Genomic DNA, 12,467 nt, shown 5'->3' on the forward strand with positions numbered 1-12,467 from the left:
CCATTATTTCGAGAAAGTTGTATTTTTTGAGAGATTGTACCGATATTTCGTGATATTTTGGAAGTAAGACTTCTCAGGGATTGTCCCATTCTTACAAATTTAGTACTTCTTTTTTCTTTTATCGAGACGACACATGTTCACCTTTTTCTTTTTCCACCTCTCCTTTCTTCCTCTCTTTTCTCTCTCTCTCTATATAAATTCAACTATAGGAGGAAACGAAAAATCCAAGTGAAAAAATGGTTTTTTTCTTTCCCGTCGAACTTTCTCACGATCGTCGAAGTCGGTAACACCGCGTGTGAGCTGCTCCTAATGTGAAATAAAATCAAAATTATAGTCGAAGGATCGTAGGACGAGGGATACGCAGCATAGGTCCGAGATGGACTTGACTTCATCGGGTTCACAGGAGAATAGGCGTTCGGAAAATTTCGCCGATCCTCATCGAAGGAGATTGCGATCGTTGTCGCCATCGCAGTTCCACCGATCGAGGCAGTTCATCCGGCTGGTTTCAAGCAGGTATCACACCACGTCAATGTACGACATATAAGTTGCTTGAATCATAAGAACGCACGAACCTACACTTCGAGACCGAGACTCGCATCAAAGTACACGTTCTCGCACGCCTGAATTTTTTTTCTCGCACTCGTACGAAACTCCAGACCGGTCGATTCCGGCCTAAAATAACCACGAACGAAATGTCGCGTATCGATCGCGTAAGATAATATGCAAAAATAGTCGCCCCGTGCCAAGTGTCGAATAAGGAGTTTGCTGAATTGAATTACGTACAGAACGGACGTCTTGACGAACGACGTTGGGGAAACGCATATTAACAATAACGACTTCGCGTTACGATGATATTTCCCATGATTAATGAAATGAAGCAGCTAGTACGCGCGCGTGAAGTCTCGGGGAAAAAAAGACTGAGTGTGTTAATTGCAAAGATATGAAACATCGAATTGGCGACGATAGTTAAGAGCGAGAAAGCGAGATAGCTGTAATAGCAGCCACGAGGTACGCGACCTCGTGTTCCTTTTAATCTCGATCTCGTCACTTGACATGCATTATTATTCTTAACACACTTAACGCGACGTAGTAGCAGATTCAGATCGTCGATTCCAGGCCAGCAAAATTCACCCTCGCATGTGCCCGCAATTTTTAATCGCTCGATAAAGCCGCACACGCGGTGTACATAATCACCTTTAAGTTTGTAAAAATGCCTTTTGCTTCCGTCGTCTACCATCAAGATCTGCGAGAGTCGCGCGGCTCAATATTTAATGCGCGCGAGTGAGCGACCTCATGAAATGTGCCATTGCGAGAGCAAACAATTCTTACCCCCCTTTTAAATTAGCCGCTCAAAATTCCGATAGGTAAATTTCGGAAACATTGAGCAATAATGACATCGTGAATCGACGAAAAATGTTGCAATAATTGTAACGCTAACGAGGAGACCACATGAAGTTGGAAACTCGGATGTGGACCAAATTTTAATAGTTTTGGGGAGGGGCGACTCCCTAAGTACAAACGTAGAATATTAGATGTAGACGGCCAGCCGTTCAAAAATTAACCACAAAGCAACAAAATTAAAGCCGAAGTGTTGCGGAGAAAATGATTGTTCTTCAATGATATTCAGTTCTGTGTGTTGCGTTTGAAAATCGTCATATAGTTAATACCGAATGGCACAAGAATGATACTGAGTGGTACACAACAGTTTTCTTGCTGACTGTGTTAGAAAAAAATGTATCAAAATCGGCCATGAAGTTGTTTTTGATAATGCAAGAAAATGTCTAAGGAAAATGTTGCACTATTCGAGGGGCAATTATGACAAAAATTTTATTCAAGGTCACTTTTTTCAAAGATTCGAAGATCAAAGTGATTTTTTTTTCATAGAACGTGTTGTTTGTGCGATTGTACAGCCAACAACAACAACGAAAAGAGCCCAGTGACCTACGATAACACGACATTTAAGTAACACTGAACATGAAAAATTACGTGTGTTTGAAGAAGACAGAAAAGTCTAACATTTGCGCCCTTCAACGCGAAAATTTATTTAAGGAAGTGTTCAAAATGATCTCCTCCGGGACTATTATTTATAGAGACTTAAGCACTTTCATTTGCAACTTTGATTTCTAACAACTTCAAGATATGAGAAAAATTGTATATTCTGTGTCGACGGTTCGATTAGATTTATTTAAAGACGACCGTGTAGGTCAGAAACGTGTTTTCCAAGCATTTGGGTACATATATGTTACCGACGACCGTATTTACCGTTATTTCCAACATGAAGTGAGGACAGAGCGGGAGTGGAGGAAGTAACAAGTCGCCTCTTTCATTTCTGATCTATAATCCAATCTATACGCCTAACGTCACGCGTCTTCCTCTACTCGCCTCTTTCTCAAGTATCACGCAGAACGCGAGGTCACCGAGTTACAAACTTACTCGTGTCCTCTCACCATTCTTCCCGTACATTCACAAAATTGCAACGCTAGACGAGGGGGACGAGTGGACACGGCATGGCGCGGCGACATGGCGGCGGCAGAGGAGGTGGTAGCGGTCAGCGGCGTCGGGACGCTCGGCGTCTACATGGCCCACAGTCGTGCGTACGTCGTCGATTGTCGCGAGCGGCCCGCAAATGATGCCTCCTCCTTCACCTCCGCCGTTAAACCTCAGCCTGTTCGTCGCGCCGGAAGCTCGGTCGCGGCGAGAAAGAGCGAGGTCTCGTCGAGCTGACACGGGAACGATCATGTAGACGCGCGCCGTCCGGCTGATTCGAATCGACGGCGAATACGATCGCGCCCGAAGGATGCGTTGTGTGCGCCATCGTGTATACCGAGTGCGTGGTGCGCGTCGACGACGCACGGTTCCGCGAGCAGCGGCTGTTACGCAAAGCTCGCCCTTGAAAACTTGCCTCCTAGGGCCGACGGAATGAGCGTGAATCTCGATCGAATCGCTGCCAGTCGGATGGGATTGTACACACACATGCACAGAAATACACCCATGGCAGCTGTAGGATAATTGCACGAGTTCGGCCGCGCGTGCGATACTTCACGATGATGTGCTAAGTAATTCAACGGCTGTTAAATCGCCGGAGGGTAAAGTCAGCGAAGCCCGGAGACGGGCGCACGAGAACGACCGACGGGAGCGAAATCAAATGCACGATACAGGAACACGGCACGTGTCAGTGAGTGAGAATGCGCACGTATGCGTGTGTGTAAAAAACGTAAGGATAAATAAGACGCGATGAGGTCGCAACGGTGGAGGTTGGCGCCGCGGCCGATATGAAGAGTGCGTCACTTGTTCCGAGGAACTACCTGTACTTCGGACACCTGGTCGATAATACAATCGGCAATTCGATCTCTCGCGCGAGGGCCCGCATGCTGCGCGTGTTACTCACGTAGCATCGATTCGCCCCGCGCGTTCCGCTACGTGGCGGGAAGCGATCCGCAGGATCGCTTGTGTTTGCTTTCGAAATTATTATTTAGCATCGATTGGATTCCAGGCACAGGTGTTCGCGCACTTGTTCCCCCCTGATAACAGACAATCTCGGAAGGTCGGAGCGCAATTCGTTCGCGAGTTTTCGCGGCTACGTTTAACCTTCCTCCCCTCCCCCCCCCTCCATTCCCTTTGACGTTCATCCTTACATTAATAATATTGATACAATGCTATACCACTTATCGATTACTACCCCCGGTACACATCAATTTATTCGTCGACCGATCGACACGATAAACCCGTAATATTATTTTCATCCTCGGCACAACCGCTCGAGGACAGACTTGATGTCCAACCAACTGAACGCTGCTACCACGAAAATTCACTGAAGGAGGAGATATATATCCTTTCGCATCTTCTCGCTAACGAAGTTGGCTTCTTTCACCCGCAAGAAGGTGAGATCTTCGAACGTTTTTGTCGTCCGTCCGGGACATCGTCCACGAGGTCCAAATCGCACAAATGACTGCGTCACGCTCGCTCGCATTCGATCGATTAATCGGTACCGGCGATAAAGCGCGTTTCGCGATCGCGAATTTTCGAGCGGAAGGTTCGGTGAAGCGAGCAGGATGATCTTCAAGTCCTGCGCGTGGTCGAGCGAGGTGAAAGAGATCGGCGGGAGAGCGCCGTCCGCGAGCAAGGCCGAGCGCAAGATCGTGCACGCCGTTCTCCGTTGCTGCCCTTGCATCTTCCGTTGTAGGAAATCGGTCGGCGTTAGCCGCGAAGACGACGAAGACGAGGATGACGGCGTGTCCATGTCGACTGTCATCACCGCGACACCGGTCATCGCCTTGAAGCTGAGCCAAAGCAGCGACACCTTGTATGTTATACCAGGCATGGCCGATACTTTTCCCGTTGATTTCGCGATCGACGCGACTCGGAGAAAATCGTCGAGTCGATGTCAGAAATATCGCGAAGACCTCGCGATTACGAGGTGTACGTTTATCGATCGCGATTGTGAAATGACGGTGTTAATAACGGATATATCTGGGTGTTTCAGGTGATGTTCCTTAAAGTGCCTGAAGTTCACACAAAACACGTGAAACTTTACTTGAAGCGATATTGAAAATAAATAACGTCACTCGGAATCATAAAAATGAATATTTGCTTAAATTTAGAATGGATTTCCCTGGAGTTTCTACAAGTGAATGTTTCAATCGATTGGAATCCGGTTACTTATTTCCTTCTCCCGAAAACAAGAATCGAATCGCACCTCGAATTCCAATTTTATCCATTGTGCAGTATCGCTCGAAACGACTGTCGAACGAAAAGAATCAATGGCGGAAGACTGGAAATTTCGCGCGGGTTGTTACAAGAAAGAGAATTATACAACCACATATACAATTGTTTCTTACGCCCTCTATGAGTACCCGATACCAAGTTACTTTTCAAACCACTCTCGTACATCCTCACTTCTCGTTGATCTTCCTTAATACTTTTATGACGACTTTTTCTTCGCTCGCGTGATCTATGCGCGTGTTTGTATGCGCGAACGAGGAGAAACGCCAGGACACAAAACACAAAGTGCATCCTTTTCTACATGTACACTTCGACTCCCCCCCCCCCCCCCCNCCCCCCCACTTCTCATCACTCGGTCTAAGTATATTATATCTATGATCAATTCATAATCAACGATCCTAGAAACCTTTAGTGGGACGTGAATTATGTGTGTTTAAATGCAAATTCTTCCTAGAAAAAAAAAAAGAATAATTCGAGCACAGAAGGATCAATGTAGGCCACACACCGGTTGCATGTGCGTCACTGCTGAAAGAAACTTTCAAGTTCGACTTCTGCTTTTCTGCATTTCAGCGGTAAAGCGACGATGAACGAGGAGAAGGAGTACAATTCGCGGAACAGCCGCCACTTCTCGCCTGAAACGAGGAGTTACAACGTGCAAAGCTTCAACAAGGAGGAATCTCGGTATCAAGGTATCTTATCTTTTTCGACCACGTAGCCACGGTCGTTGATCGTTCCGATATCGTCCTTTCGAGCTATTAATTTCAGGATTGCGATAAAGGAAAGAAAAAATATAATATTCCTTTTTCGAACACGCGAGACCATCATCCGACCGCGCGTTCAGCGCTAAACGTCTCGTCTCACACGAAGGTCGAATATAACGTTCTCTCAACTTACGAATCAGAAGGCTATATTTAGTTTGAAATTTAGCTCGTCATAAGAAGCATGTGTGAACTTTTGTCATACTTGATCGGCAAATCGCGGCTGGTAAAATCTCGCACAGGAGAGACCGGAGAAGGTTGGCAAAATTCAGGGTAGATTCGTTGAGCGTTTCATGTCTCCTTGTTTCGCCGCTTCTCTCGTAATAAATATACTAACGAAACGTTCGACGAACCGGTTACTTCCCCCTGTATCAAGTATCGGTGCATCGCGGGTCGGCCAGATCCGCGCTGTTCCGCGTCTCGACTTCATTTCGCGCCGAGAAAATCAAGAAAACGGAGAGAATCGAGATCGAATTCCGTACGTCGTGTCGCGAAGAAAATATCGAATGGTAATGCGACGCCGAATTGAACTGGCGAGGCTTTCGTCCGGTGCGAATGTCGGGAGTAGCTGAAGTGGAGCGAGAGGTTCTTCACCTCGTACATACATATACATTGAGCTTAGGTGAGCCGACGGCGGTGATCAATATTCCGCTGGTCAAGTCTAAGGTACGATCGAAGCTCGCGTTGTATCGCGCAAGACGGGCCGGATCGATACGAGTCGTCACGTTCCGAGAGTAGTCCGCCTTTGAAAATTCCGAGATTCGAAAGTTAGCTTCCGCTCGACGATTCCGCGCGAACGAAAGCGCGTTCCTCCGGCGTAGAAATCGAAAGAGTTCATTGCGCGATTCGCCGACGACTCTGCCGGAAAAGTTTGAGCCAGACACGATCACACACGTTTCGATGCTTCAAACTGCAAGTACATGCTCTCAACAAGTGCTTCTTCGGCGTTATTCTTAGAGTTTCTGCGTTCCTTCTCAGTCGGCGAGCGCGTACGCGAGTCCACCAAAAGCGCGAGCAGCTCGTCGTCGGACGTTTCCAAGAGCGGTCGACAAATCGGCGCCCTCGCGGAGAATCGAGACGCGGTACTGCGAGATTACAGTAACGCCAGCAACAACAACAACAATAATGACAACAACAACAACGACGATGGCAATGATGACAGCGGATCGTCGACCGTGCGCAGTCAGTATGCCGACCCGGCGTTCGACGTCATCACGCAGCAGACGGCGAGTCATCAGAGTCGCGACGACGTCGATTCCTTTTTCGTAAGAATTTTCCGAAACCACATCTTCCTGGGAGATAGCATGTTGAATAATTAATAATAATAATTCCTACCTGCATACCACGATATTTTACGTATACAGGGTGGCCTTCCACACACAGGAAATGATAGTTTAATGATAGATTTTTTCACGTATTTGGAGTCGTTACTTCTGCGGCGAAAATTTAACGGGAGCCCATCATTTGATGCAACTATTTATTTTCCAACGTTAAATATCACGGTAATTAAACGACAGATTTGAATTACACTGAAGGAAAATTGTCCGCTTTAAATTAACCGAAAATTAAGTTCTCCTCATATCTGTTTAACGAACACGGTGAAAAGTTTCGCTTCTTATTTTATTTCTCTTTTTAATTCTTCTACTGCGTTCTTAAACTCCTTATTGTTCTTTTTTTTTTTGCTTTTCGTAAGTTGATTCGTGGAATTTCTCGCGTCTCCAGAGTGTCGTCGTGTCGTCATTGGAATATATTCGATACCAGAGAGTTTTATCGAAATCGAAAGAGGAGAATTCTGAATGGGAAATTTGATTGAACCGTTTTAGTCGGCGATGGATAACAGCCAAGTGGAACATCCGATCGAAAGGAGGAGCGCGCTGATCGAGGACGAGGCGTCGAAGGAATGGAGCAGCGAGGACGAGGCGAAATCCATAAGCCGAATCGGCGCGATTTCGAGACACTCAGAACGCGAAGAGCCGATGGAGGACGAAGTCTGCAATGGGAGTACAACCGGAAGCAGCTCCGGATTTCCCGAGCAATTGGAAAACCGACCGAGAAGAACGTCCATCGTGTCTGTGATTACAAACGAACGAGTTCTGCCCTACGAGGACTCGAAGGTATCCAAGGAGTCGCTGCAAACGACCAGCGCCCTGAAAATCGCCAGCCCCAAGAAGTCTCTGTATCAATCACCGAATCACAGTGTTTGTCATTCGCCACTCTCCCACTCGCCGTCCAAGCAAAGCTCTCGCTGCGATTCGTGCAATTTGGTCAGTAAACACGGCGGAATCTACGGAAAATCCGAGATTACGAATTTTCGAACAGCGAATTTCGAAGTCCGAAGTCGCGAATAATGACGGGAGAAATTTCATCGGAATAGAAGCTACGAATAATGAGCTACGAATTAAATTTACATATTGAATTTAAGCGGTTTCTTCGTTACAGTCATTTTGATTAATGGTTTCAGAACTGAGAAAATTTACGATCAAAATTCTTGCGGAATACGTAAAAATAAAAGGTTACATCCTTAAAATAACACTGATCGGTTGAACATATTTGTAAAATATTAAAAAAAAATATATATATATATTTTTTTTTTAACACACTATTCCCAACACGGATGAATTCCTATATTTGTGGCAACAAGTTAAACAACAAGAATCTCTCGAAATGTTTAGATCGAACGTCAGGTCGGAGAGACCAAGGATTCCAACGAGGAAAGATTAGTCGCTTCCATAATACTCGATGAGAATACTTCCATTCGATCGTTGGACATCAGTAGTCCGCATATCAGCCGCATATCAACCGATTCGCCGGTGATTATCATCGCGTCGCGGCCCCATTCTCTCGAGACCATCGAGTACGTCGAAAACATAAGGAACGTCGAAAACGCGAGTGAGCTTAGTAGAAATAATACTCAGGAGGTAAGAGACGCTTACATGGATAGAAATTCATCGAGATACATCGATATTAGTAACCGTGGTGCTTTCAGTCCACGGAGGAAGAGTCCAGTGCGAACGATACTCTGGAGGATAGACAGAGCAAAGATAGCGCCAGCGAAACAAACACGGAGCCGGGAATATTGAAGATTGAGGTATAGAGAAGATTAAAGATGAAATTTTATACAAATAAATAAATCTTATCGATCGAGCCATTAAATCATAATAACAAGTCTGAAGGGCTTACTATGAATTGTCGTGTCACAATGGTTTTTTTTTTTATAGTCTCAGTCCATAGAGACTATCGAGTCATGCAGAAGAATCCTTTCGAAAGTACCGGTACATAGTGTCAGTAGATATCGAGCGCTCTCTACAAAAAAAGCTGCAGAAAAGCCTTCGGAGAAGTCCAAGCGGATGGTGCAGCAGTGCTTTGCTCAGCTTGAAAATAAAGATTGGTAAGTACGAAATCTGTCTCTAGTGAGTGTGATTTATTCAACGTTATTTGCTTTCTTTCCGATAGAACATCTCGATTATGCATCGTAGCATCTTTCTATCATTAGATGAGAATAATTATATAGTAAATTATATCATAATTTATGATTTATTTTTCGTGAATAATCTCCCTCTGGTTTATTTAATATTATTTATGTAATAATTTATCTGTTATATATATATATATATATATATATATATATACTATTTATGTAGATTTATATATATATATATATATATATATACTATTTATGTAGATTTATATATATANTTATACAGATAGATTATTACATAAATAATATTAAATATTATTATATATATATAATCTATCTGTATAAATCTATATAAATAGTATATATATATATATATATATAAGGCTCTAAATCATATATAGTATATATATATATATATATATATATATATATAACAGATAAACGCGGCTCTAGATCATATATATATATATATAATTTATTTATTTTTTTGCTTTCTCTTTTTTCTCTTTCCATTAATAAAAATGGTTTGTGAAAATAATTGCTGATAAACTGCTAAATTTTGCAATATATTAATAATGCAAAACGTCATAACTGTTGTACATGAATTATTAAACGAAAAAACTGACAAATGTCTGCGTTTCAGGGAAGTAACGATGAAAGGCTTAAAGTGTCTGTCTCAAATCTCGAAGCAGTCTCCAGAGTACTTGGACGTTTTCGTGGTTAACACGATAGCACGACTTTTAGGTCGACACGTGAAGAATCTCCGTTCGCAAGTGGCACGAGCCGCGTGTAACGCGGCCAGTGATGTTTTTAGTTCGCAGATTCGGGGTATCGATCAGGTAAGTATCGAATGTATGTACGTTGTTTTATATAAAGCGTCCGAAGGAAAGAATCGGTCGGTGCAAAGGCATCGCGACGCAAGTTCTTTCATTTGATACGTATATTTTTCGTAGACCATAACTGACTCTTTTTCTTTCGCTCTCGCAGGATCTGGATGAAATAGCGGGTCCTTTGCTTCACAGAACAGCCGATACGAATCGATTTCTTCGAGCGGATTGTAACGCGGCTCTAGATCAGATGGTGCAACATCTTCCGCCTCATAAGACTATCGGTACCATTGTACTGAAAGGAGCGAGGCAAGTCGAAAGTTTCAAATTTTCAAGGAATATTCTTACCTACAGGGTGTCTAATAATTAGCGTGCCAACGCATGTATACAGATAGAACACATGAAACTAAATAGAAAAGTCCTGTTGTACTGTTTTGTAATCTTTGCAACCAGAATTCATCAAAGGAAGCTTTGCGGTCACGACTTAAGAATAGTTTGTAGGAAAATAAAATGATTTTTCTCAATTTTTTTTCAAAGAAATTATAAGGCACATATTTTTAGACTTTTCAGTATGTTTTTATCATATTTTGAAAAAGTTCGATCTTCTATAGACAAGCATTGGCGAACTGATTTTTAATTATTCCGTATATATTTTGTATTATACGTGATGATGTGATTCACTTGCTAATCATTCATTTACAGCCATCAAAACGCAATCGTTCGCGCAACGACCGCACGACTGTTATCAGATATCATCGATCGCATCGGACCTGATCACGTGATGATTTTACCGCGCGACGTGAAGGATAAATTATTAAATACTGGCGCAAAATTGCTGATGGATGGAAATCTGGACGCGAGGTATTCATACAGCGGATCTGTTTCTTCTACCATCGGCATCACGATGGGGTTTGACGATAAAAACTTTTTTTTTAGGAATCACGCGAAGAGGATGTTTAAGCGATTGACTCGCTGCGAAGGTTTTCGGAAAGCGCTGACGGACGCGGTGCCCGAAACGACGTTACGGCACATTGACAAAACCATGAAAACCCTTTAATTGAGTGGACGGATTGCCCGGGCGATTTAATCGACGCAATGCAATTTAGATCCGCCGCCGCTTGGACTATCTCAAAAGACTGCTTCGTTGCGGATGACGAGTTCGATGATCCGTTCGGAGGGAGGGTCGATTTGTGGTACAGATGAGAATTTTGTACAGATGTATAACCGAAGCAAAATGTCAGACAGGCTGCCGTAAATGGGCCCTCACCCTGCGCGCGTATGTATTTTCCTTACAAGGAGTCCACAGGTAGCGAGACGATTTCAATAAGGCGGGGAAGACGATGACGCAGGCAAGAAACAGGAGTGCCGCTGCTCGATTTATCGATCTTATTATTATTTTTTTTCCATCGACGAACCTATCGCGCGGCGACGTTTTTTGATACTCTACGACTTTAATATACACGTATGTATAATTGCGAATATAACGGTTGGCACGCTTCTTTTTGGTGCACTTCGGAAACGTAATCGAAGTCCAATAGGAGAATTTGTGTTTGAAAGAGATTATCGGAAAATAGCTTTTTACGTTATTGGATCAGATGTATTCCTAAACGTATCGAAAAAAGCATGTCAAACTTTATACTATCGTACATCATACATGAATTTTTTTATACAGTTATAACGAGACGCACTTCGACTTATAAGTGCATCCGGAGAACAAGTAGTAGTGCCTTCTCACGCTCATCGGTAACCGATCGTAATTAATTTCTCGACTTTGGCTCGATAACACACTCACTCGCACAAAACAAACCCATCGACGCTCGTAGCTGACGCAAATGATCGCCGAAAGGACGATGGCTGGGAGTGCGCACAGTCATATTGTTGTCTTCACCAACTCTACACCGACGAGTTGCAGGAAGAGAAAACTTAAGTGGACTTTATTTTCCAGACGAGAAAACGAGTCCAAAATTGTCGGCAATGATTTCGTTTCTCGAAATCGATGACGCTTCAGTCAGTCGAAAATTTAAACACGTCAGTTTGATACTATCGAGCGAATTATTTTCTGTATCAGTAATCCAATCGATCTATTAAAACTCTTCGCAATACAAAGAAGAGAAAACGTCGGCGCGAGGGTCCGTAAACTTTTGTTAATTAAATATCGAGTGTGATGACAGATGGAAATTTGCAAGAGAGAAATTACCATAAGCATCCGAGCATACGATTCTAAAATTTTTTAACTATACTTTGGAATTGTATATTTGAAGAGTAACTCATATATTTATACAGATATATATATATATATATATATAACGAAAATAATAATTTATACGCATATAAATAAAACCATCGTACGAGAATAATTGCTTATTACCGCAAACACACACACATACCAGGTGTAGAAGTTTGAAATCGGAATTTTTTTGTAAAAATTACACGTCTGTTTGAAAATGATAAAAAATATTTTATTCAAAATAATGTTCATTGCTATTTATACATTTTTCCCACCTCTCCGGCAGTTTATGAATGCCACGGCAAAAAAACATTTCTTCTTTTGAAGCAAACCAGCTATCGAGCCATTTTCGTACATTTTCACACGAATTGAAGCATTGTTCAGCGAGAGCGTGTCCCATTGATGCGAATGGATGATAATCGGACGGAGCCAAGTCTCGAGAATAAGCCGCATGCGTTAGTATTTCCCAACTGAACGCCTCGATCGTTTCCCTGACCCGTTTTGCTGTGTGTGAT

At 43.1% G+C, this 12,467-nt stretch overlaps 1 protein-coding gene across 1 annotated transcript in view; it reads left to right on the forward strand.

Moving 5' to 3' along the window:
- Positions 1 to 12,109, forward strand: part of LOC106741218 — a 30,207-nt gene extending 18,098 nt beyond the window's left edge. The window contains exons 16-26 of the mRNA XM_014612994.1: positions 335 to 513; positions 5,293 to 5,411; positions 6,438 to 6,745; positions 7,304 to 7,744; positions 8,153 to 8,398; positions 8,467 to 8,568; positions 8,699 to 8,868; positions 9,542 to 9,737; positions 9,886 to 10,034; positions 10,428 to 10,586; positions 10,662 to 12,109. Coding sequence (XP_014468480.1) covers positions 335 to 513; positions 5,293 to 5,411; positions 6,438 to 6,745; positions 7,304 to 7,744; positions 8,153 to 8,398; positions 8,467 to 8,568; positions 8,699 to 8,868; positions 9,542 to 9,737; positions 9,886 to 10,034; positions 10,428 to 10,586; positions 10,662 to 10,782 — 2,190 coding nt within the window. The 3' untranslated portion in view covers positions 10,783 to 12,109. The remainder of the gene's footprint in view (positions 1 to 334; positions 514 to 5,292; positions 5,412 to 6,437; positions 6,746 to 7,303; positions 7,745 to 8,152; positions 8,399 to 8,466; positions 8,569 to 8,698; positions 8,869 to 9,541; positions 9,738 to 9,885; positions 10,035 to 10,427; positions 10,587 to 10,661) is intronic.
- The last annotated feature ends 358 nt before the right edge of the window (positions 12,110 to 12,467 follow it).

Source organism: Dinoponera quadriceps, unplaced genomic scaffold (assembly GCF_001313825.1).
Source record: "Dinoponera quadriceps isolate SergipeBrazil2010 unplaced genomic scaffold, ASM131382v1 scaffold475, whole genome shotgun sequence".
NCBI lineage: Eukaryota > Metazoa > Arthropoda > Insecta > Hymenoptera > Formicidae > Dinoponera > Dinoponera quadriceps.